Genomic DNA, 26,840 nt, shown 5'->3' on the forward strand with positions numbered 1-26,840 from the left:
GAATGGGACAAGTCGAACTTAAAGCGTCTTTAATGCGGGTTGTTTTGATGTTTTCGTATATATACGAATATATATCCCAGGTATCTGATTTCTACTTTGAGACGAGAACGTTTATTAAGCACTTTAATGAGCTATGTTAAAGTTAATGGGAGCTAAGAAACTGCTAAAAACTGAATGAAGAAGAGCGATATTTAGTTGTATAAGATTTTATTGGGGAACAACAAAATGGTAATGATGAAATAAGATATCTTCATTGTTTAAAAGTCTGTGCATTTAAAACCAAGTTTAGTTTTAACGACTAACTATCGTATTTTTATAGACTGAAATTCAATAGTCAATATATTTATTTTACTTTTTATTGCTATTGTTTTTCCAAGAAAATAACTTCGATGAATCCAATATAAAACATTTTCTTTTTGATAGTTTTCTAAACACATTTCCATTTTATAAAAAGAAATTTACGTTAAAAGACCAACTCAAAAAAAAAAAAGAAAAATTCGTGCATTTATTGAATATAGTGAATCTTTGTTTGCAGTTGATATTTATTATACGAATAATAATTACAGATAGTTTTAACTTTATCGTTGTATAGAAAATATTAATTTTCGACGCATCTTTATTTTATCATTTATTCCTAATTCTTTTCAAAAAATCTGTTAAAATGTTGGTACTTTTACCAAGCAAATATTATTTTGTATCTGGTTTAAAATTCGATTATTGATCATCGTAAAAATGAATATCCATAAATGTACCTGTAAAGCTGAGAGAGTTGTCAAAGGCTGCAAAGTGCCACTGGCGGCAACAATGACAACAACACTGACAGACAACAATTTATAGAGACACCATCATCATCGACAGTGGCACTTGAGGCCTTTTCGCCCGCAAGGAGGCTGAAAGAACGTGCAGCAACAAAACAAATGGCAATAAAATAAGTATAAAAAATAAAAAGATCATTGGACACATTTGCAAGAAGACAGACAATGGCAGACAAAGTAACTAACAACGAACTGAAAAACGAAACAGAAACAGAAGAAGACACCACAAAAAGCTAAACATAAAACAGAAATACGGCCAGACAAAAGAAAGGCCAAATACGTTCAAACATTGTCAGCACAAGTCGAAGTCGAAGCCAAAGCAGCGACGTCGATAGCGGCAGCGACAGCGACGTTAACTGAGACAGCAAACAGCAACGACTTGTTGCCAAGACATAAAAATACAAACAAAGCGACAGCGACAGCGACTGCGAAGAAGAGGAAACACAAGCAAAACTATGAAAAAAGAAATGCGAGGAAGAGAGCACACAGAACAACAAGAATAAAAGTAACACGTCATCATGAATGCCCCTTCAACGGCCGCCTCAGTCTCAGTCACAGTCGCAGTCGACGTCGCAGCAATGCCAAGAACAAGTTGTAAATGAGGCGGCTGGCAGAAGCAGGCAGGCACCAAGAACAAGCAAAGCAGAAGAAGAGGCACTAGCAAAAGCAACAGAAGACTGGCCAGAAGAAGAGGAAGAGGTCATTGGCGGCCATTGACTTTGTCTCGTTGATGACCTTGCCCCGAAAAATGGCGTAGCAAAGCAACCGACAACAACAGCAACAACATCAACAACAAAAAAAAAGAGAAAAAACCAAATGAAGAAGAAGCTGAAAAAAAAACTAAAGAACGAAGCAGCTGAAAGTTGAGCACTCTGTGGAAATGCACTCGCAAAGACACAAAAACTCATGCAGACAACGAGAGAGTTAGAGTTATAGCTGCAGAGAGTGCGAGAGGGAGCACCAGAGAGCTGATGGGGCGAGAGACAAAGATGAAACTTGACTGGTGAGGGAAGAAGAGGAGAGAGAGGCCCGATTTGGAGGTGCGCGCGTGCAGCTGGTGACACTGCTGACTGCAGTTGTGCCCTTTTACGATGGATAAACTAAAACGGAACAAAGGACGTACACCAACGAGCACAGCAGACGGACAGAAGAGGACAGACAGACAGACAGACTGAAAGTGGACTGTTGTGAGTGTGTATGAGTTCGTTGGGCACAGGGCCAAGGCAAATGGAGCAATGACATTGGATGGGCAGCTCACTACATGCGTCTCTGTCTGCACGGTAAATGTAAATGCTCATGTATGCATGTGTGCGTGTAAATGTAAATGCACGCATTTCTGTTCTTGTTGTACACACAATGAATCAAGAAAGTGTTTTGCTATCATTTGAAATGTGTTCAGCTCTTATCTTTTATTCTTACTAATTTTCAATCTATAACACACTTAAGAAATGTTATTAAAATTATTATCCAAAAATAAAATTAATACTAAAAAAATGATTATAATTGAGTAATATGCAGTTACTTTAAAAATTTTATTTGTTAAATTCGGTTTAAATAAAATTGAGAACTTTTTGTGACTAGTGCCAAGAAGTTTTAGGATAAAAATGAATAAAAGTTTAAGGAAATTGGTACTAGAAATTAGATTTAAAAAATAATTGCTTCTTTAAATTAAGGAGTAATTTTTTTTATGGTCTCCAATAATTGCTAACGTGCGATTACTTCTTATATGCCACCTCAATTTGTTTTAAATTGCGAACATGAAGTCAAAACAACTTATTACTGCAATAAAAGACAAGGAGCAGAAATTCTTTAAGCTTTCTACTCTTTTTCGCCCATAGCAATTTTTCTTGTTCACGCTTAATAGCATTTAAAAAAATAAATATAACAAAAAAAAAACTCGATTTTCGCCATTGTTGCAAGACATCTTTTGTGGCGCGAACAACAATTACGAAGCCAATTCATGTAATAAAAATGATAATAAAATAAAAATAAAAGCATTTTAAGTACTCGCATTGTCATCAAAATGAGGGCTTAAACCGCAAAAACGAGCCAAATAGCAAAAGGGTTAAAACATTCACTGGCTTTGGCTTCGGCTTTCCCATGACGAGCTGCACTAACTTGGCCAACTGATTGACTGACTGACGGCTGAACAAATGGACGAACGCGTTGTTGCACTCACCACGCATAAAGGAGGCAGCTTAAACAAAGTCATTAAGCGATAGACTGCCAAACAACTGCGACTGCAAGTGCCCAACGACGCATGCAAAGCAACGACAGTAGACAGTGGGTGCAAAAAGTTATATTTTACGTAAAAAAGTCGCAGATTTATATACGTATTTCTGTATAAATTATGAATTTACCATAATGACAATAAGACTTTGATAACAAAAACGAAAAATATATCTAAATTTTTACAAGTTCGAAAAGTTATTTCAAACTTCTGATGAATATAAATTATAAAATATAATATATAGAAAAAAATTAAAATCTTGTTAACTCCAACACTATTCAAATAGCTAAACTACATGAAAAGTTTTACTGTTGCAAATTTTATTTTTAATCCTAAATTTATGTGCTAGAAGTTTACAAAAATATATTTAATGTTAAAGCGAATATAAATTAGAAAATCTATCGATAAGATGTCATCAATTTTCTTTTTAATATTATGTGAATGCAGAAAGTGCAAACGTATTAAAAGTAACTTTGAATAAAAATTAGAAAACAACTAAAAAAAAATATAAAAAAAATACAAATATGATGATGATGATTTGAATAACTAAATTACTAAAAAAAAATGTATGTGGAAGACTAAAAGAAAATAATATTTATCTGAAATTTGTATAAATTCGTAGAAGTGTACAAATAATTATATAGCCGCTGTGTATCCAAAGCATAATCAAAGCCTTATACTTTCAGTGGCTTTAATTATTTTAATTACAATATTTGCTGAAATGAAAAGAACCAACCAAACGATCGCAGTTCTCATGCCACTTTTGAAGCTAATCTTCGGCCATTTGGCTGTGGTTTTGATTAGTGTGCTTTGTCTGAAATTAATTTCAGTTTTCAGCTGGGAGGCAGGCAGTAACTCGATTGTTAAGTGGACGGTTTCCCAGTTGAGGCCGCCCACCATCGACGCACTGCAGCCGTTGACTTCTTTTTTCTAAGCCAATGCGAAACGCTTTGGTTTTTTCTTGTTCTCTTGGAACTTGTTTCCTCAACGCTGGGTGGGCAGCAGCTTGCAGCTTGCAGCTTGCAACTTGCAGTTGCAGTTGCTGCTTTGGCTTCGACTTTGGCTTCGGCTCTCTGTGTGGACTGTGTTGAGGCAGTTGCAGTTGCCGCTGGCTGTTTGGAGCTTTTGCGTGCGTTTAATTAATATCAAGTCAAGTTGGTATAGACACAAATACACACACACATTCGCACACAGTTGCACATGTATTTATTTATGTACACAAGTTATAAAAAGGAAAAACGAATTACTCGCAAGTTGTTTTGGGACAAGGTTGTTGGCGTATCGCGTTCTGCTCTGAGTTTCTTGTTGTCGATGTCTTTGCCGCGCTTGTTGTTGCTGTTTGTTGGTTGCTGCATTTGGCTTAAGTGCAACTTTTAATGCAGCGTAGCGAGTGCGTGCTGGCATTCTTGATACCTCGTACCACTTGCGACTGCAACTGCAACTGTTAAGCAGCGAGTTAGTGAAACTGTTTGGCAGGTTGCACACTAAATTGTGTAATCGATAAACTGGAACGTTGTGTCATTGAAGCAGCCACACACACATCAAATTCGCGGTGCAAGCAAAAAGCCCCCCTATCATAGACATTTTAATTGATATTCACAAGAGCTCTTCGAAATTAAACTTGGAATGTTGTTACAAGACAAAACATAAGATTAGCAATAGCAAATGAAATTGGAAATTTCTGAAATTTAAATAAATAATATAATCTCCAATAATAAATCTAAAATAATTAAAAAGAAGAATAATAAGAATAATAATTAAATTAAAAAGAAGAATAATAGAATAACAAATTGCAAAGTGAAAACAAAACAAATTAAAAGAAATTCAATAAATGGCTAATTTAAAATTAAGAACAAATAAGTTATTACTATGGTTATTTATATTAAAACTAATGCATAGATATGATTAAAAATAAATAAACAACTTTGATTGCTGTATGTTTTAAAATATCAAAACTAACTGAAAGGAAAACAATTAAATTTAATTAAATTGTTGTTAATACAAAAAAAAATTATGTGCTTTATATTTACAAACATTTCTGCGCAGTAGTTATTAAACATAAATAAAAGGAATACGCTTTAATATACCCTATCAAATCAAAAAACCAAAATAATAAATTATAATAAGTAGAATAAATGACCCATAATAATGGGTGCGTAAGCTTTACTACACACAATTTATTTAAAAATAAGTAAAACAAGTTCTATAAAATTAAATAAAATAACCGAAGAAGCCCGAACATTTGATAGAATCGATGAGATATTGACATAAAGAAAGTCAGCAATTATTGATAGTGAAATAAAAAGGGGGAATTTCACTGAAAAAGTGATAATGAATGAATGACAAGATAATAAATTACGCAGAACATATAATAATGTATAATTAGAAATGTTTTTATTTTTGGAATAATTGAGTGATAACTACAAAATTATCGAAAGCAACCTTCAAACATACAATCGAAGTTGGAATAAACTAAATATAATTATAAAATCAAATATATCCATTTTCAAAACTTCCATAAAACGTTTTCAGTCTAAAATCGAATGATCTAGCAAAGTAATTAAATTAAGATTTCTAGTCTTTTGGATTAATTATATATATCATCGCTGAGGAGAAACGTCAATTGATTGATGTTTTTGTCGGCCGTTAGAAGTTTTATCTTTTATCTTTGAATATTTATACGAATTTGGCGTATTTTCTCTTTTGGTTTATTGCATTTATCACAAATTAGCTTTGCTTTAAAATTCAGCATATACAATAAAAAAAAAACCTGTATCTTAGCTCATTTAAATAAAACATAAATATTTGACAAAGAATTTTGGAAATTTTAAGGAAATCAAATGAATTCGAATTCTAAGGCACTGTAATCAAAATATTGAATGCAATAATTTATACATTTATTGTGTGTGTATGCGTTTCTTTAAACGATATAATTAATTTAATTAAAATTGAAACAAGTTTATTTTGGACAACAACAGAACAAAACTTTAAACCGACTGTCGAGGGAAAATGGAAGAGGAGTCGGGGAGACGGGGAGAAACGGCAACCGGGTCTTGTGTTGTGTGTTTTTGTTGTTATATAAAGCGCGAACGCACGATGTCGTTTTATTTATTTATAAAGAACATTCGGACGACCTTGAGCCGAAGACTTGTCAACAACAACAGCGACTGTCGCATTCTCATTCGCAGTCGCAGTCGCAGTGAAAGCGTCGAGTTAAAGTTGAAATAAATTATAAATAAAATCGCCATAGAGCTCTGAAACTGTGGTGGACGGTGGGGAATGGAGTATTCAACAACTGATAGCGAGCTTCAGTCTGCGACTCTCGACACGACTCGGTTATCTTTTGTTGATATTGATAGCGTCGTTTTGCTCTAAGAGAGAAGGGTGAAGGAAATGCCGGGAGGGGGGGGGGGGGGGGGGGGGGGGGGGGGGGGGGCAAAACTTGATAAAGAAAGCCAATGCCATTAACAATTTAGTCGAGAAAGCTATCTAGCTATCTTCACTGATTCCACAGGTTCTACTGTTTTGAGGCACTTTTTTGAGGGAGTGCCAAGTGTCGAGTGCAACTCTTCATCAACTCATAAAAAATGCAAAACGGCGCAAGAGCGTAACATTTCCTGTTTTTCTGTCTTACGGTAAATTGTAATTGTTATGCAGACGCGGCTGGCAGAACTCTTTACAATGCTACAACTCTGCAACAACATTGCAACGCCCCGAAAAAAATGCGGGTTCTTAAAGACCCCCAACTATCCCCACTTTTCTTAGGCCTCGCAGCAATTGTGACGCGTCTCTGCTGAGGCTTTAATTTGCACCACGATTCGCAACGTTGACAACGTTTTGCCGCATGAACTTTGTGGCAACAGTTGTTCAAGTCTGCGCCACAAACTGCGAGAAATTCTACCATAATTTCTGGTTATAAATAACTATTGATCATGATGAACAGTTTTCCACTCGAAATCTTTTAATACGGAGTAAAGAAAAACAAATTTCAGCAAAAACAGGAAATTCTAATTTATGGCAAACACTTTACAACTTAAAGATAAGCAAATTTTATAAAACAAGGTAAATCGTTTAAAGTGTTCTGCAATAGAGATGGAGAACTATCGATAGTCTGCGCCATCGATAGTTATTGATAGTTTCCATAAACTATCGACTATTGACGATAGCAAGGAAAATCTATCGTCGATAGTTGCCGATAGTGCAGTAAAAGAAAATAATTATAATTAGTTTTTAAAATAATCCATATTTGTTTAAAGTATGAGAGTTTGAAATTGGTTTTCCTATATTTATCTAAAATTAATAACAAATTATTTTTCAAATAATATGATTTTTTATTTAGTAAAAATTCAAGATAACTTCAGAAAGATGGTGATGACACCAACAAAATGAGGAGTCAAACTATGATTGTGCAAAAATATTGAATTTCAGTGTTAACAAAATTTACGAAGGGGAATTTCTACAAATAAATAGAAAATATTCCATCTATTTTATTATAAATAAATGCCTAAAACTTTTCCCTAATCATTTTATAAATCATTAACCTAAGAGCAAGACTATTCAAAAAATTAGAAAGCCATATTTTAGATATTTTAGTGTTATAATAATATTTATATATTTCAGATTTTTGGACTTTTCTGAATTGAATAATATACTTACATGGTTTTTTGTTTAATATGTTTTTTATTTTAAACACTCTCATAACCTTATTTTCATATTGTTTTAATAAAAACATTTTTTTCATCTTTATACTTATCATCGAAGTTGTTGCGTATATTTTAAAGAAACAAAAAAAAAAAAAACATTTAAATGTATCAACTTAGTCTTTTTTCTCAGTGCAGTTCTTACATTCGTACGGGTTTTTCTTGAGCTATTGCAAATCGTGGCCATAGCACTATCCATGTCGATAGTGTCGACTAGACGACGACGCACCTGTTGAAAATCAAGTTCTGCAGACGTCGCGTCGATTCGCATAGAAGTGTTTGGCTAACACACACACACATACATACACACGCAGACATAGTTGAATTTCTATAGCAAATGCTTTTGCAAATGGCAATAGGAAATTCTATGGACGACCACGCAGTATTCAATCGGACAAAACTGAACTCTTGTCTCAAGTCAAAGCGAGTCGAGTCTTGAGTCTTGAGTATGGGGATATTATATGGCCATGTTGCGCTTTGGCTTGTCTAACCTGTTGGCTTTAACTTACGTACATATATTTTGTGTGTGTGAGTGTGTGCTGTTTGTCTATTGCCTTTTTGCAATTTGTTTGCCATTTTCCATAGACAACTTCTGTTGCACATTATGCTAATGACGTGCTAGCCTGCAATGCTTGCGATTCGTAAAGCAAGCCGATCCGTAAAAACTGAAACAGAAACAGAAACACTTCATGGCATAGCACAGCTGCATGCTCCGATGATTAATCAAAAGCCAACACACACACACACAGTGAAAAATGTGGCCCGTTGCCAGGCAATGTAATTGCAATTTGCAATTGTTGCATGGCTCTTGGGTCTGGTCCGGACCCGAGTCTCGTTCGGGTTCGGGCTTTTGGCCTAAGCCTGTGCCTTTTGTTTGCCATTGGCGAAAGGTGTTGGAGGTATGCAACCGTATGTGTGTGTATCCATGGGGGGGCCTGCGATGTGTTAAAATACTAGACAACCACATTGCAATGCCACTCGCAATTGCACTTTTTGGCCAAAAGTTATGTAAGCTTTTGCCTCTGCCATGGATTATGATGCCACCTGACAGCCGGCAATTGCCTGGCTATCACATTGTATAATAATCCTTTTGATGTTTGAGCCTCCTTCTAATTGACATGTCAACGCAGATTGATGCCAGGCATTTGCAATTCCACTCTCAAAAGGTTGTCCGGAAAAGAGATTAACATAGAGCAAAAGATGCAAAACAAAATTTTAAAACTGTTCTCATGATATTTATCTGTGAACTGTTTTTTTGTCCAAGTAGGAATAGAAACAAAACCGAAAACAACGGATAAATTATTATAGTATTTATGCTAGGGATCTTTTGTTTATTTGTTATTCTACATATAATCTATTAAACGCTTTAATCTGTTTAAGCAAAAAGGTGAAAAAGGTCTCATTTTAAAATGATCCCAGTTGTCGAATAAAGTTATTCAAAAAAAAAAGGATTACCCTGTTTTCTAAAATTCTATTCTATATTTGTAGAATCAGTCTGTGACAAGTGAAATAGCTAAATAACTAATGAATTAGTTCATTAGTTAATGTAAAGAATTAAAACTAGAGCCAGAAGAAGAAGTAACACCATAGCTTAGATCATATTCCAAGCTAAAACCAAGTTTATATTTTGTTTCCTATTACGTTGTCGAATAAATTCCCCTCAACTCTTCCTCATCCATTAGATGATAACATTATCAACTTCCCTCGCCACCCATTATGTGTCATACCAGCATAAACAGCACTCTCTTCCTCGCATTCTACGCGTTTGCTCGCCCATTGTTTCAACCCTAAACAATTGCGCTATTTACTTTTGGGGAGCAGTAAGGAAAAGGGTCGCTTTCCCCAATTAGAACACCCTCTCCTACACCCTGGTCACGAATCAGGAACCCCCTAAAATCGCTTTACGCTTTCATGTTACGCATAATTGAAACCAACTTCCCATTCAGTGGGCACAGCTCCAGCGTAGAACCCAGGCCCAAGAATCCTCCAATAAACCTGAAAACAACAAAAAAAAGGAATACAAGTTGAATGAGCAACCACCACCAACAAAGTTTGCAGCTCCAACCCCCTAAGAACAGGGCGAAAAGCTGTGGGCTTTTTGGCCCACAAAGCATGTCAATGTCATGAATATTATTGACATGGATTTACCACAAAAAGAAAGGAAGAACGAACGACAAAAAAAAAAAAACGCAACGAAGAAGGGAAACGACACGACAACGTCGCCATTTTGTTAGGCTACGACATTTCCGGAGGGGGCAAAGCTCCGAGCGCTGAAATGTGAAGGTCAACCCCTTTTTTTTTTTTTTTTGCTGTCTGGGTGTCAGGAGTTGTTGTTGTTGCACAGTTGGAAGTTGAACGCTGCCAGTTGCAAGTTGCGCTGTTTCTCTTAGCCTGTCAAAGTCAAAAGCATTTTGTGATGATAAAAATCGATAAACGGCAGACAAGACAAGGCACCCGCAGCCTGTAGCTCAGGGGCAAACGTCAATCGTGGAGCGTAGACCAACCCGATTCTCGGTCAAAAGCAGCAGCTCCACTTCAATTCCCCCCTCCCCCCATTCATAATACATATCTACACATTCAAGCTGACTTTGGTATGCCATTTTGGCTTACAGTTTCATTCCAGGGGCTTGTCAAATTGTAAAAAGAAAAAAAAATAATGATTAAAAGTGAACAAGAACTCTTGGTATGCAGTTTTATGGTCGGTTTGAGAACTAGTACTATCAGCTTTGTTGCTGTCTAATTGCTATGCATTTTCAGTGTTGGATAATGACACGTATTTAATAAGCGTCATTAGATCATAGACTGAAAATATTCGACTGCAGCAGTTTGAAAGGTAGACAGAGACTGCCCCTTGGGGGCGTTTAACTGTACGAGGTGTGGAGCATAAAATTTGACCTCTATGCACATGTAATTGAATTGCTGGAATTTGGATTTAAAGATTACGGTAGAATGTGCTCAAAATGATGTAGAAATACTCGATTTTAAACTGCATATAAATATACATACATTATTTTATAATATTGTTTTAAATTCAGTACAAATTAAAGATATTAAAATCTTTTTTTTTTTTAAGAAAAATGTACAATTAAAACTCAAAGTTTGAAAACTTAAAAGTGAAACAGAAAAATTTCAATTGAATTCGAATTTCTACGGGTTTGTTGAGCATTATTAATGTTCCTCATAAATATAGAAATTTTAGTGAATTGAATAATATAATACTGCGCTGAAAATAATAAGAGGTAAAAAATAAATATTTTTTTTATCATTATTATTGAAAGAAGAGAGAACGAGAATTCTATTGCATTTGGTAATATTACAAATTTCTGTGCCCCCTATCAGATGTTTACCATTGATGTCTTTGTTCATAAGCATTGGATTATCTCATGTCTATCAATATGTACCTAATATGATTAATACATTATTAAATTCACCTCGTTGTGAATTCATATTCAGTCGCAAAGATCAACAAACCTTTAAGCAAAACACTTCCGCCTAATCGATGGCCTCTTCCCATAACAAGGTACAGTTCTATCAGAGAGCATGTACATACATACATACATGGAGACGTATAAACAACAACAAACCATCATCACATCGCTTGGCTGCATTTGTCGGCTCCACAGTATATTCATTCCTATACGAAATACTTACACACGAGCGTACCATACATACATATGCATAGTACGAGTATTTTTCCCTAAAAACTACATAAGAACATACGGACTTTATGCTGTTGACCAGTTCAAGCAATGCTCCCTTCGCTCTCTCTCTCTCTGGCTATCTGGTTGTGAGAAGCTCTCTCTGCTTGGTCAGCCCGCTCTCTGTGACCTCTCGTCACCCACACAACTTTACACAATGGAAATTATTCTTGATTGCCTACGCTGCTGCTCTCGCTGTCGCGCAACTCGCGAAGCAAATGCGATGCGACGCTTCGCTCTTGATATCAAACTTTTTGTTTATTTTCTTTTGTGCTGCTTACGGACGCACATACACACATATGTGCACATGTATGTATGAGCGGACAACACACCCCCGTCTGCTTTTGCTGCCTATGAATTATACGTTTTTTTTTGTTCTTTCTTTCGTCGCTTTTGCTTTGCGCTCTCACTGCTCGCGCATGTGTTGCGTCTTTTGTGTGAGTGCTGAGAGTGTGTGCGAGTGCGAGCAGTACGGCTGCCCTGCTTCGTTTTTGCTGCTTTCGTCGCCGACGACGTCGTTGCTGCGTCTTCTTCGTGGCTGCTTCGTTGTCTCGCGTTGTTGTTGTATGCAAGGTCGTTTGCGTACAAATTTCAACATTATTTGAAGGTCGTCCTTTGCCCATTCTGCGTTCGCGCTCGCTCTCTCGCTCTTGCTTGTGCGCTCGCGCTCTCTTTTAATTTAGTTGCCGGTTGGCGTCTTAGCCTCTGCTGCTGCTACTACTGATGCGCCTGGGTTGTTGTACCGGCTAAACTGAAGATGATTAGAGAGGGAGTGCGAGAGAGAGGAAGCGACAATTTATTGCAATTGCACTTAGCAAGCAGCTTGCCAAAAAGTGAAACGCATTTTGTAATTCATGTGCTTTCTCCCACTCCCCACGCCTGCCCCCTACAACAAACTATAATCAGCCACTGCCAATGCCCTTTGTGACGCTTGACGCGCCCTTCTCCAATAACGCTAAGCATTTTCAGCATGCGTTTTGGGTTAATGTACCTTAAATTTTATTATAATATTCCACATTGGGTTTTGCGCTTCTTTCGTTCTTTCTCATGCGCTCGGGTCGTTGACATTTTTCGTTGCTCGCGCTATTGTTGTATTGTTGTTTTAAGCTATTGTTCGTCGTGTGCTTCGCTTGCTGATAACAAGAAGTATTCGGAGTCGACGTTTCTCTCACTGGACAGTGTAATGGTTGCCAATGTATGTGTGTGTTCATGTGTGTCTGTGTGTGTGTGTGTGTAGGACACATGTTGGCACTCAATTAGCATAACTCGCCTCGTCTTTGTCGTGCTGAGGCCAAGGTCGTTGGCTTTGGTGAATATTGTAGGGGGCGTCTGTGGGGAGGGACAGCTGGGTAATATCTTATTAAATTATTGTTGCCAGGGGTAGCATTTTAACGGTTAAGTGTTTGCTTTATAAATTCGCACGCTGCGCGAATTGCTATTTTATTAATTTGTTTATTATGTACAAATGAAAATAATAGGAACATAAATTAATGAAGTTTAAAGTCATAATAATACGACCTGTCAAAATTTTTTAGAATCCATTATACTTACATACATATATATAATTAGTTGGAGATTTTAGCGTCCCAATAAAATATTTTCCGTCATAGTTTGAAGGTCATTGTGACTCAACAACATTTTTTTTATAGACTAAGAGCTAAAGGTTTCAATTTAAATAAACTTAATATGCTTAATATGGAAAAGCCTGATTTAACGTAGAAATAAATTTTCTATTACTCAAAAAAAATTTAAAGTTTAAAAGTTATTGCTTATCATGGTGAAAATTGCATTAAGTTAGAATAAAGCTGGAGGTACATCTTCAAGAAGTTATTTTCTTTAGAGTATAAACAATAAACACAAGATTTTAATCGCGCTTATTACAAGGGTCTCATTCAGTCTATGGTAACCATTTACTTTTATTTTTTAAGGTAAATATCATTAATATAGGAAAATATGGTTATTTGGAAGATTAAAGAAGGAGAAACAAAAATAGAATTCAGAGATTAATGGAAACTATTAATGACTGGATAAGATTGTAGCAGTACAATTAATATAATAATTACAAAATATATACATTTATAAAAAATGATACTTAAAATATTGTATCTTTTCATTAAATATAGGAAATTAAATTTAAGTTTGTGTATAATCAATTTGCTATAAGTACTTTTTAAAATATAAAAATAATACGCATTAATTAATGGTAATAACAAACAATACTGATCAATATGTATCTTCTTGTTCACTTCCAGATTTACAACACAAAATGGAACTGCATCAACGACATCTCTCCAACTTTTACAAATTGCACAAATAAATGTTAGACGAAATTGCAATAACTTGAGAACACATTGCATTGTGATTGCAATCGATTAATCCGATAGCGCGAGCGAGATTAATCATTAAGAAAGACACAAAAGCAAGATGCCCAACATGTCAAGCATCAAGACGGAGCAAAGTGTGTCGCCAGGTGCCAGCGGAGGTAGCTACCAGCTGCCCGTGAACATGTCCTCCACGTCATCCTCTTCCACCCGCCACAATGTCTCGGTGACGAACATCAAGTGCGAGCTGGACGAGCTGCCGACACCGAATGGCAATCTGGTGCCCGTTATAGCCAACTACAATAATCACAACAATCACAGCATCAATCACAGCATCAACAATCACAATCATGGCGGCAGTCTGCGCATTCCGCTCGGCCTGCAGTCGACCAAGGAGGATGAATCCGACTCCGAGCCGGAGCTGGCGAACATTGAGAATCTGCAAAAGGTGCGTCGTCGGGCAGCCGACAAAAATGGTCCGCGACCCATGTCCTGGGAGGGAGAGCTCAGTGAGCCGGAGACGGGTGCCGACGAGGAGCTGATGGAAACGGAAACGGTCATCAAAAGCGAATCGAGTGGCGGCCAAGTTGCAGCGATGATGCAGCCCATCAAAACAGAGCTGGAGCACATAGCTGGCGAGCTGCAGCTGCAGCAGCAGCAGCAACATCAACTGCAGCAGGAGCAACATCATCTGCATCATCATCAGCAACATCATCTGCTGCAACATCAACAGCAGCAACATCATCAACAGCATCTGCAGCCCATCAAGCAAAACTTTGGCCAACAGCAGCCCAACAAATTGAAGCTGGCACCCACGCAAAGCGATCCCATCAATCTGAAGTACGAGCCAACGACATCATCCTCGACATCGTCGCTCTGCGATCGCAGCAAGTCCAGCAGCGGCGGCCATCTGCCGCTGTTGCCTGCCAATCCCAGTCCAGACTCTGCCATACATTCCGTCTACACGCACAGCAGCCCATCGCAGTCGCCGCTGACGTCGCGCCACGCCCCCTACACGCCCTCGCTGAGTCGCAACAACAGCGACGCCTCACACAGCAGCTGCTACAGCTACAGCTCCGAGTTCAGTCCCACCCATTCACCCATCCAGGCGCGTCATGCGCCACCCGGAGGCGCCTCGCTGCTGCCCGCCGCCACGGCAAGCAGTTATGCCAATGGAGGAGGGGGAGGCGGAGGTGCTGCTGCTGCACTGCATCATCATAGCGTGCTGTATCGTCCGCTCAACGTGGAGCCAACGAACGCAGGCAACTCAGCAGAAGCACAAAATCTCAGCATGGATGCCACATTGGACGCCACGGCTGCGTTGCCTGCCTCGCCGGCGGGCATCTCACGGCAGCAGCTGATCAATTCGCCGTGTCCGATATGCGGCGACAAGATCAGCGGCTTCCACTACGGCATCTTCTCCTGCGAGTCATGCAAGGGCTTCTTCAAGCGCACCGTTCAGAATCGCAAGAACTACGTGTGTGTGCGTGGCGGTCCCTGCCAGGTGAGCATCTCGACGCGAAAAAAGTGTCCCGCCTGCCGGTTCGAGAAGTGCCTGCAGAAGGGCATGAAGCTGGAGGCCATACGCGAGGATCGCACACGCGGCGGTCGCTCCACTTATCAATGCTCCTACACGTTGCCCAACTCGATGCTCAGTCCGCTGCTCAGTCCAGATCAGGCAGCTGCCGCTGCAGCAGCGGCCGCCGTTGTCAACCAGCAACAGCAACATCAACAGCAGCACCAGCAGCAACATCACCAGCGTTTGCATCAGCAACAGCAGCAGCAGCAGACGGCACAGCAGCAGCACGGACCACTCAACGGGTTTGGCGGTGGTGCAGGAGGCGGTGGCTGCAGCGGTGGCAGCAGCGTTGGCTCCAACTCCCTCCCCGCCAGCCCCAGCCTGGGCACTTCCATCAAGACGGAGCAAACGGAGCCGCTTAATCATCATGCGACGCGAGCCTCAAGCATTCCATCCCTCTTGCAGGTAAGATAGCAACACAAAGTAAACAGTCCATAGTTCCTTTTTGTGACAGGAATTTCTTTTAAAATACAACCATAGAAATCTTAGGGAGGTTTTGGATTGCTTGAATTGTCCTTAAGGAATGTTAGGTTTCCGTATGAACAAAACTATATTTTTAGCAACGAAAAGTAATTTGTTTAGTCAGATCCACAATAATTCATATTTAATAAATTGGAAAATATTAGAAAAATTTTTTTTTTTTTTTTTTTTATTAAGTATTCATAAATTGGGTAGTTACAATATCTAATAGATTGGAAATATTAGGAAAATGTTGTATATTTTTTTATTTTTTGCTACTATGAATTATTCATAAATTAGATAGTAATAATTCGGTTCGATGGTTAAGATTTTCCATTTACAATTTTACATTTACATTTTGTTTACTTTCTTTTCAATTAACAAACATTATTTTTTTACAATTTTTGTTTTTTTTTTTGAACACTTAATATCTTGAGTCAACGGACATAACTAATTACTTAATTCAAATAAACTTAAAAACAAATAAATAAGTTGAAAGTTTGAAGTTTTGCTCCCTTATTGTATTGTCAACTTTTATTAAAGATTTTGCATTTCATATTCTTTAAAAATAAGTATTTCCTAATGACAAGATCTTTCGTTTGTCGTTTACTTGAAGTTAATTCTCACAACAGCATCCAACAAGCTCCAATTTACATTTATTATAGAGTTAAATGCTGCATATTATTCTAGGGTTCAAATTTCTAACAATAATTTATAATTAATATTAAAATTAGTTTATATTTGTGTCCTTAGAGAACAAGAAACTCTTTAATTCTAAATAATATGTATATTACAAATTTATCACTTTGTCATATTACCAATCATAACTTTTTGTTAATTGTACGTTTCAGGAAATCATGGATGTTGAACATCTCTGGCAATACACCGATGCTGAATTGGCACGCATCAATCAGCCGCTGTCTTCGTTCGCATCTGGCGGATCTTCGTCGAGCTCTGGCGGCGGATCGGGCACAGGCGGACATCACACTGCCAATGCACAACAGATGACCAATCCACTGCTGGCCAGTGCTGGTCTCTCATCCAATGGCGAGAACGCCAATCCCGATCTAATCGCCCATCTCTGCAATGTTGCCGATCATCGCCTCTACAAGATTGTCAAATGGTGCAAGAGTCTGCCGCTCTTCAAGAACATCTCGGTGCGTAATCAATCAATCAATCAATCATTGAGTTCATCTTAATTAATTGACATCTCTTTTGTGTAGATTGACGATCAGATCTGCCTGCTAATCAATTCGTGGTGCGAGCTTCTGCTCTTCTCCTGCTGCTTTCGGTCCATTGATACGCCCGGCGAGATCAAGATGTCACAGGGCAGAAAGATAACGCTGGCACAGGCAAAAACCAATGGCTTACAGGTGAGTCTACGAACAATGTAGAATAAAACTGTGTTAATAATGAATTGGATTAATAACTCGACAAAATACTTTTTTATGTTATTTAGCGATGATACCTGTAAAATATTTTTGTTTGCTTTGGTTTAGTTAATGTACTTAAAATTCAATCATAAATTCACATTTTATTTTTATTAAAACCGTAAAACAATTATACACTTTTGTAAAGAATTATTTTGTCACAAAATATGTATTACCTTTTTTTATAGATTTAACAATAACGTTATAAAATGTATAAATAGTTCCATACATCATTACTTTTTCACTTTTTAACTGGAACATTTTTGCTTATTTAATTCATCGGATTTTATATTTATATATTTTTAATTCTTGTATTAAAATTTTGTATTATATTTGTTTACAGGCTTGCATTGAGCGCATGTTGAATCTGACGGATCATTTGCGACGTCTACGCGTTGATCGCTATGAATATGTTGCCATGAAGGTAATCGTGCTGCTGCAGTCCGGTAAGTATAGAAATTACTTTACTCTTCTCATTTAAAACATTTTAAATTAATGTTATACATATTTTACAGATACCACGGAGCTGCATGAGGCGGTCAAGGTGCGCGAGTGCCAGGAGAAGGCGCTTCAAGGACTGCAGGCATATACGCTGGCCCATTATCCCGATACGCCGTCCAAATTTGGGGAGCTATTGCTGCGCATTCCCGATCTACAGCGCACATGTCAGGTGAGTGTAGAGTCTAAAGTATCTTACAAATACACAAACGAAGATAGTTTCAATGCGAATGACAATAAAGAGCTAAATAATAAGAGTAAAGTGTTAAATAAATCAATAAATTATATCGTTGATTTGATATTTACTGGTTAATTTTATTATTAAATAATAAAAAAGAAATTAAATTTACTAATTAAATTTACGTACAATACAAAGTAAGATCTATTAGTCTTAGTAAAAATGCACTTACGAGACTACATTCCGTTATTTACGTTTAAAGTTATCAATCCGAAAAATGTTTTATGTTTTTTAGTTGAATACATTTTTGCCTATTAAATTCTCAAAATAATAAATTGTAATTTTTTAAATTCGGTCTGAATGTAAGACATTTAATTGTACAGTAAAATATGGGATTAAAGTATTATTAATAATAATAATAAACCTTTCGGTAATGTTTATCCAGAAAATATTGTAATTGCCTTCAATAGTTGGCTTCCTCTTTGTGTTATTAATGCTCATTTACAACTAGAGCCAGAGCAACATCTTCTGTCTTTAAAACTTATTTTAAACGTAATCAGATTTACTAATATTTGTATTTTCCCTTCAATAGTTGGGCAAGGAGATGCTGACGATCAAGACCCGCGATGGTGCCGACTTCAACTTGTTGATGGAACTGCTGCGGGGAGAACATTGACAAATGGAAGGCAATCGTCGCCGTGCCAGGGGCTAAGGCGTACAAGTTTTATATGCTTAGTATTAGTATATCTATGCTTAGGGTTAAGTACTCGATGTGTAAGCTCTGAAAACATGTGCCTAAAAAATGGACCCACGTCCGCAGAAACAGCAGCAACAACTTCAACAACAAACAAGAACAATTGCCAACAGCAGCAGCAACGAAACTCGAGAACAAAACTGATAGCACTTAAAAAACGAAGATGGAGAATTTTTTTGAAAGCGCAAAAATTGCCAAATTTATACAAAAACCTAAAACGTAATACATCAATTGAAATGTATGTTCAATATGCTGTGAGAGCATTTTGTAGTTGTTGCTGTTGTTATGCGGATCGAGGAGTTTGTTTAAATTATATAAAGTTTTTGCTATGTATACATATACAGTATATACATTTATAGGGTATACATATATGTATATGTATATAGTAACTAAAGCACACATGGAAAATGAAAAGACTAAGAAATTTATTTAACTTTAATAATATTATAAATTACAAATTACAAATTGCAAAATCAAATTCTTATTTTTAGTTCAAACAAAAACATAAAAAAGGAGGAAGCGAAAATGAGCAGATTATGTTTTTTATATGCATATATACACATCTAGGATATATGAATAATATCAAACAAAACAAAACAGAACATTTAAGAATATATTTTAATGAAATGCCAAAACCGAAATTGGTTTAAATGAGAGCTGCTAGAATTTTCGAACTAATCATATAGAATATATATATGTATGTACATCATATGAGAAATCCATTTTTAAATGTTGTAGCATTTAGTTTTAGTGCAATTTCACATATGTCTACTTATCCGATAGATATAGTACTGCGTGTGTATATATCTGCAAATTATACAAGTAAAACAAGAAAAGAAAAGACCACTCGATTGAATTTGTGCCGCCTCTTAGTGGCGTGGGCGTGGCAACAACCTATTCCAGTGATGCTATTTGTTGCATATAAAACCATTAACAAATACAAACTACATAAATCAAATTTATTCTTTTGTCATTACACATTAAACATAAACAAAAAAAAAAACAATAAAATCATCAATCAATCAAACAACAACAAGAACAGATCGATCAGACCAGCATATGTAACTGTATTCGTATTCGTATTTGAATTGTATTTTTTAATTAATGTTATGCATATATATATTTATGTATATATATACATATATATATGGTAATTAAATAATAGATATATATTTTGTTTTATTGTAATTTTACTTAATAGCTGAAGCAAATCCTGTAACAGGATTTAAAACATTAAAATTACATACATTTATATTTTTTGTCAACGCATAAATCAACCTAGATCTACATACTATATATATACATATATGTCTATATATATCCGTGTATGTTAACTGTAAAACTTCCAGCCCCACCAGCAACACAAACGAAACAAACAAAAAACAATTTGTAATTCCAATAATTTAAAAAACAAAACGAAATACACAATAACAAAATACTTACTCCGCAAGTTGGCCAGCAAAAGAATAGAAAAGATTGACAGACAATTGATCTGGGCCGACGAGAAGTGCGATAAAAATAGTTGAATGTTAATTTAATAAATGCGCTAACTAAATATCAATATATATATCACAATTACCATAGTTAAATGCAATTGTAAAATGAAAATCAAAATTAATTTATAGTTTCTCCATAACAAAAATGATGAAAGTAGTAACTAAATTCGCAATTGCAGCAAGCAAATCAACAATTTGTTTTCACACATTTTTAACTTTTTAGCTTATTAGAACATATATTTGCAAATGGTGCGGATATTTTTCTACTTAAGTAATTAGCTTAAATAGTTTAAAGTTGCGCAACAAAATTGTATTCTTTCAAAATTTCCAAATTGATGCAATCTAAGTGCTTGCTGCGATTTGATTAGTGCTACTTTGTTATCATCTACTCATCCATAGAAAATATATAATTTCATTTTTTATGATAATTGTAATAACTGAAATTCAAATGAAACAATTAAACAATTAATTGTCAATGCAATATTTTGTAATAAACATTTTTCAAAAAAAAAAAAAACATTACATATATAATAATTTGTTCATTTTATTTTTTAATTTACTGGGAGAATTATTTCAGCCACAACGTTTTAAAAATTTTTTTTTCATCAAATTTTAAATGGTATTTTAAACCTTCACTTGACTCCTTTTTAGAAAAAGTCTTTCTCAACTTGTTCGGATTATATATTTTTCACATTTTTATCCCCAATCTAAATTTTCTGTCAGCTGTCTCCAAATAAAGCATTCTCATTCAGGCAAAATTTATGTTCGTGGGCAATAAAATGACAGCATAAAGTAGCCAAATCAAAGTTGAACGCGCCAAATAATTCAATAAAATCAGCATAAATTTATCCAAGAGATGCCCAAGATGCTTTTCCTTTTTATTGTTCTCAGCTGCATGAATTGAAAGAACCGGAAATGAGCAAGGATTCCATGTATGTTCATCTGCATCTGTCAGCGTCAATGAATTCCATTTGTCACGACTTGATTTATGGTTTTGCTCCACTAAAAAATACATTTTGCAAAGTAAGTTCTCTAATAAAATATTCTATTGATAATAATTTTGAGATTGATTTTATTCGAGCTACGAAAAATGTTTATTTTTTTGTTCTTAACCAAACAGAGTTAGTTCTCTAATAAAATTTTAATTTTAATTTTTAAAAATTTTATTACCTAAAGTGTTTTTTCAAAAGTGAGTATACTCAAAAATTCTCTTATCCGATATATGAAATATTATACTTTTTTTTATAAGTAACTAAGCAGTATAATATTCTCAAACATAAGAATTTGTAGATTGCTTCTGTTTTATATTAAGAATTTGTGGATTCATTGATTCGACTGATAAAATATTTATATTTATTGAATATTTAGTGGGTTTTCTGAAAATATTTTATTTCTGTTCAATTTTTTACACTCATCAAAGTTACAAAATAACTATATATATTTGTTTTTTCTATGCGACTTATGTTTTTAGGGATTTAAAGCTATGATACAGCTGCAAAGAGAATTTGTGAGATATAAGTGGAAACTTTAAAGGCTGAGTTTACTGTACTTACAGCCACACTGGGTTAGATTGCAGCTGGTTGCCTGTGATGTGCGTCCACAGCAGGAATCTGAAGCTGGCATCTCGCAAGGCATGGGACAGCTGGAGACGCAGGCGTCCGATTGGCTGCCAGGACATGGCGCCGAGCAGGGCGGTGCACAAGGCGGTGGACAGTCGGAGAGATAGGGCACGGAGCAGGGAGCAAGGCAGGGATGACAGCAAGTGGCTGGATAAGGCGCTGGGCATGGACATGGCATCGTGTACGTTGGTTGACAGCAACCACTTATTGGCATCTCACAGGGACAACAGCCTGCCTGCGGTTGAATATTGAAACCTCCTGCTGGCGGTCTGCAAGGTGGAGGACAGCTGAGCAGTTGATTGGATTAAAAGAAGATCAAAAACAGTTGCAAATGATGAACTTACCAGCCGCAGGAATTGGGAAAGTGATTGAAGCAGTTGCCAGGTCCACAGAATGGTCGATAATCCGCAGTGTAAACAGTGTGTGCTTGGATTCTATCATCGGGACAGCAATTTGCTATCGAGGCATAGTTCTGCTGTTGCTGCTGTTGTCGCATCTTCTGCAGGAAGCACTCAATATCGAGTCCGTTGCCAGAGCAAGCGCAGCACTCGGGCGTCGGCGAACAGCAGGCAGATTGTGGGCACGGCAGTGGACCGCAGGGCATGGGACAGCAGCCCGGCGGAGCTGGGCAGCAGCTAGGTGGAGCTGGACAGCAGTTAGGTGGACTGGGACAAGGAGCTGGGCAGCAGATAGGCGGGGCTAAGCATGGAGCTGGGCAGCAGGTAGGCGGGGCTAAGCATGAAGATGGACAGCAAGGTGGCGGTGGCAAGGGCGTACAACAGGGCATGACACTGCCGCATGGTGTCAATGGGCAATTGGGCGGTGGCATGCCGCAGCACTTTTTGCGGCAGGGATTGATGTCCAAGAAGTTGAACCTGCTTGCTGCTGGACCGCTTTGGCAACGTCCAACGCGGCACTGCGGAGAATTTCCCATACAATCGGGCATATCGAAGCTGCCGCCCGTGTCATAGCACGGTGGTGGAATTTCGTCAATCTCCGGACAAGGTCTTGATGGCATGGAACAGCAATTGTCGGCGCAAGCATCGGAGGGGTAACGTGGCGATGGTCTTGCACAACACTCCATGGAGTGCTTCGACTTTGCTTTGCTAGGAATGCAACAAACGCTTTCGCTGCTTCGCTCTGGCTGCTCGCAACTGGTGGATTCATCGCTGCTGCAAGGGTTGTCACAATCACAAGGCCTCCTTGTAATACCGCCGCCTTCCATGTTCGGGTATAGACTGTATTGATTAGAGTGTATTCCCGGCGATTGCCTTGATACGTTTCCCTGCATGCCTTGCATACCTTGCATTCCTTGCATCCCCAGCATTCCCTGCATACCCAGCATTCCCTGAATACCCTCCATTCCCTGCATTCCCGGCATTCCCTGATACTGTCCGAAACTATGCACGTTCTGCAGATGCTGTTGCAACTGCGCATAGTTGAAGTAATCCTCCGGCGATAGATAAAGACCCGGAATTCCTGGCTGAAACTGCGGCTGACCGCAACCTCCATAGCACGCCATTGGATTCGACATCTGCATAGCCATTTGCTGGGCATAGTAATCGCTGGCGGTCATCTCTTGTTGACCATTTTCGGGTTGCATAAACTGCTTATCATCTGTCGTTTCGTTAGGAGGCATTTTGCAAGTACCTAAGAAGAGATGATACAAGAGGATCATGAGGAGGCATGAAAACTAAAACGAATTCATTACAGGGAATGAATTTTCCCTAAATAACATTAGATGGGATCTTCATTACTCCTCTGACTTAAGTGTTATCTAAAACTGAAGTTGCTGAACTTTTCTTCAAGGAACTGAACTTCTTTGAAAGAGGAGTGTAAAAAAAGTAAAAGTGTAGAAGAGTTTTTTTCTTTCTTAAACTTACATTCCGCCTCCGTAGTATTATTAAGTTGATCCTCCTCAACGTTCTGCGGCGTTTCTTCTACCTCACCGGAAGCAATGCGCATTTGAGTGCTGTAAAGAGTTCAGTTTAGTTAGTGAAATCGCAACGATTAATAAAACTCACGCTTCCTCTTTATAAGAATCTGTGAAATGGTTTTCTTTTAACATTTCAATTGTAGCCTTGGGGTGCGAAGGACGATCAGGGCGAGGAGGAGGACGCGGAGGTGGACGTGGAGGAATAGCTTTGGTTTTAAGCTGCACATCATCAGCAGTTTCAACTTCAGATAGATTTGTTTTAGCAAGAGATTCTTGGAGATCATTGCATTCGACACTTTCTCCATTAGATGCATCTCCTTTCAGCGTCGTCGAACTGGACGATTCAAACCAGGTGATTTTTGGCGAGATCGGTTTATAGGTCTTATAGACATCATCGAGGCTTTCGATGGAATCCAAATTTCGTTCATTTTCTTCACGCTCTTCCTCAGTGAGCGAATCAATGTCATCTCTCGATGAGATGTTGAAAAACGCCATCGTGATGAGTTGAATTTGTGGCTTGAGAAATCAACCGAACCCGTTGATCTTTAGCTTACCCATAACATAACCTGAAATTTTGATGGTTTTGGTTGTAAAAGTAACATTGACGTTTTTTTTTCAATTATTTCATGTTAGTTTTGAAATTTACTAAAATTTCAAAAGCTTGCTAAGTACTTATACAATTTAATACACAAATTTATTTTCTTCTTTTCACATTTACTTAAAATTCGTTTTAAGAAAGCTTGTATTTCATCCAGCTTTATTGGTAAGGTAAAGAACGCAGTGTTGTGTAACGACATACGGAAATTCCATTTTTACGCACATTACCAAGGCCGGTAAATCTTCTGAAGTGACCAAAAGAGCAGAATGAAATTTAATTTCCGTTTCGACATAATACAATATGTCGCCTGTTCGTGTGGGGGTTGAATGTGAATGTGAATTGTCCGTGTGTCATTTCCTTACGATTTCTTTCAACTGTAAAACTGTTGCCTACTTTTAGGCGCTGCTTCTAAAAATAAACTCCTGCCTTCGAATTCTCTTGCTCAAGAACAGAAGAGCAAGAAAGAATCAAAGGAAGAGAGGTTGCATCTTTGGCAATCTGATTTTGAAGATACTCTTCATAAACAAGTTTATTTAATTTTAATTCATATTTTTAAAATGTAAATTTCAAATACTTATTACTTAAAAAAATGGAAATTAAAATATTACAAATTATATATTATTACATATATAATATATTTAAAATTCTATATTTACATTAATTATTTGCAATAGGTTAGGAATACAAATGAATTCAATTCAAAACAAATTTGTTTTAGACTCTTAACTTGTTGAATTAAAATCTTTTTAATTGAAAATACAGAAAATTAATTGAATTTCACTCAAATAATGCACAGCTTTATTTTGCAGCTCAATTTGTAATTTGTCAGTGAAGTAGGTCTTCGGCATGCCCTAAGCCAATTTTCCATCTTTGTTTTTTTTTTTTTTGTGTTGTTCCTCTGCTGGGCTTATTAATTGCCAGCAGGTGTCTGGAAATGCCAGGCAGAAAATGCCTTTAATTGAATTTCCGGAGCGTTTTTTGGTACTTGGAACCTTCTGGCGCTTAACACCAGATAATTGTTGTGTGCAATTGAAAACAATTGTTTTGCCATCAAGTCGAAGTCATATAAATTACCTAAGCTATCTTATTAGGCAACTGAACTCTTGCATTATGATCGGCCTGAAAGATGCTGACTAAATGGGACAAAAATATCTTAAAGTAGAAGCTTCTTGTCCAGCTGCAGATGCTATTAAATATGCATATCCACTTCCATCGCCATATCAATTTCGTTTTATGTGTTTCGATGTCTCGCTTTTCTGGCACTTTGCTAAACAGAACCAGTCATCATTATCGTCACCAGCTCTCACATCTTGGCATGAAATTTGCATGCCAGCAGCAGAAGCAACATTGGCATGCGATTGAAATGTTAAGTTGGAAAAAAGTTTGTTGAGCGATTGATTGATTGATTGATGGCTGGCTTGCAGGACGGACTGACCACAAAGGCGGTCGACTAATGATGCAAACATCAACATGAACTTGTAATCGAAATTAGAGTTGCAGTCTGCTGGTTAACTTGGCAACTTGGCCGTTTTGCCGCTGTTATTATGTTCAATTAGACTGTGTGGAATTTAAGGCCATTTGATTGATGTTATAATTGTTGGGTTAAGCATGGTATTTTATTCCTATTTTGCTGAATGAAGAAAACAAGTTGCTAAACTGTGAAGCATCTTTGGCAACCAGCTGTGGCAGTTAAGTCATTAAACATGTGTGTTTCATGATATGATTTGCATGCGGGTTAATTTAAATAAATTAAAACAAATTCAAATAACACATTGTGTGAATGGCAATTAGAAACAGAAAGGTGGCAACACTGCTGTTGCTCTTGACTTCACCCGGCATTTAAATTGGAATTTAAGCATGCATATTTGCCTAAATTATATACAACTTAAATGAAAGCTATAGTATTTTCTTTATCACTATAGAATTTAATAATAAAATCTGTTGTTTATAACAAGTTTGTGCGCTGCTTGGGTAGTCAGCTGTTAAGCTTGCTGGCTGTACGTTAACTAACAGAGGCACTAAAAAATACCAAAATACTGCACTGTTATTGGCATCAGCAGCTCTGTTAATGCAAAATGCGCTTGCTAACAGTTTGCTGTTAGCAGTCTATGAAGAAATTTCCAACCGTGCGGGTGGCTTGCGCGCGTGCCAATTAGACAAGTTCCAACTAGAAATTGGAAACCAACAATGAAATATTCGCAAAATAACACATAAAAGCATAATAAACCATAAGAAAGTGTGCCAAGCAGTGTCCAGTGCAAGGTGTGTGTAAACCTTTTAATTCCAAGAGGAAATTTGTAATTGTGCTGCCCACACAGAGTCAAACAAAAAATGCATAAGGCAAATCGCAATCACAGTAATAAAAACAAGTGTAACATTCGAGGCGTGCGGCCAGCCTATTGAACGTGTGTGTGTGAGTGTGCTTGTTGGTGTTTGCATGTGTGTTGCGTGCTTTTCGTTTGTATGTGTGCGCGTCACCTAAATAAAACAACAATTCTAAGTTGAGAGGCAGAAAGCAAGAAGCATTTT

At 37.2% G+C, this 26,840-nt stretch overlaps 3 protein-coding genes across 4 annotated transcripts in view; 2 read left to right on the forward strand and 1 right to left on the reverse strand.

Moving 5' to 3' along the window:
• Positions 1–18,759, forward strand: part of LOC117564543 (nuclear hormone receptor FTZ-F1 beta) — a 28,401-nt gene extending 9,642 nt beyond the window's left edge. Inside the window, exons 2-7 of the mRNA XM_034243366.2 lie at positions 13,696–15,748; positions 16,654–16,959; positions 17,026–17,175; positions 17,576–17,678; positions 17,748–17,902; positions 18,501–18,759. Coding sequence (XP_034099257.1) covers positions 13,868–15,748; positions 16,654–16,959; positions 17,026–17,175; positions 17,576–17,678; positions 17,748–17,902; positions 18,501–18,584 — 2,679 coding nt within the window. The 5' untranslated portion in view covers positions 13,696–13,867 and the 3' untranslated portion in view covers positions 18,585–18,759. The remainder of the gene's footprint in view (positions 1–13,695; positions 15,749–16,653; positions 16,960–17,025; positions 17,176–17,575; positions 17,679–17,747; positions 17,903–18,500) is intronic.
• A 2,839-nt stretch (positions 18,760–21,598) lies between these two features.
• On the reverse strand, positions 21,599–24,351 carry LOC117563720 (uncharacterized). Its single transcript, XM_034242180.2, has 5 exons — positions 23,802–24,351; positions 23,661–23,749; positions 22,122–23,427; positions 21,712–22,064; positions 21,599–21,650 (listed from the first exon to the last, which is right to left on the reverse strand). Exons 1-5 carry the CDS (start codon positions 24,206–24,208, stop codon positions 21,640–21,642), a joined length of 2,166 nt encoding a protein of 721 aa, XP_034098071.2. The 5' UTR covers positions 24,209–24,351; the 3' UTR covers positions 21,599–21,639.
• A 2,075-nt stretch (positions 24,352–26,426) lies between these two features.
• Positions 26,427–26,840, forward strand: part of LOC117566054 (beta-1,4-glucuronyltransferase 1) — a 67,313-nt gene continuing 66,899 nt past the window's right edge. For both annotated transcript variants that reach the window (XM_034245510.2, XM_052003036.1), the window contains exon 1: positions 26,427–26,573. The gene's annotated coding sequence lies outside the window, so the exon portion shown is untranslated. The remainder of the gene's footprint in view (positions 26,574–26,840) is intronic.

The sequence above is a fragment of the Drosophila albomicans genome, chromosome 2L, assembly GCF_009650485.2.
Source record: "Drosophila albomicans strain 15112-1751.03 chromosome 2L, ASM965048v2, whole genome shotgun sequence".
Taxonomy (NCBI): Eukaryota; Metazoa; Arthropoda; class Insecta; order Diptera; family Drosophilidae; genus Drosophila; species Drosophila albomicans.

What these genes read in the sequence shown, in the direction of transcription:
- LOC117563720 (XM_034242180.2), bottom strand. Translation starts at nt 24,208, where the DNA reads ATGGCGTTTTTCAACATCTCATCGAGAGATGACATTGATTCGCTCACT. An exon ending in GATTCTTATAAAGAGGAAGC is followed by an intron (nt 23,750 to 23,801) that starts GTGAGTTTTATT and finishes AACTCTTTACAG; the next exon opens with CACTCAAATGCGCATTGCTT. An exon ending in TTTCCCAATTCCTGCGGCTG is followed by an intron (nt 22,065 to 22,121) that starts GTAAGTTCATCA and finishes TCAACTGCTCAG; the next exon opens with CTGTCCTCCACCTTGCAGAC.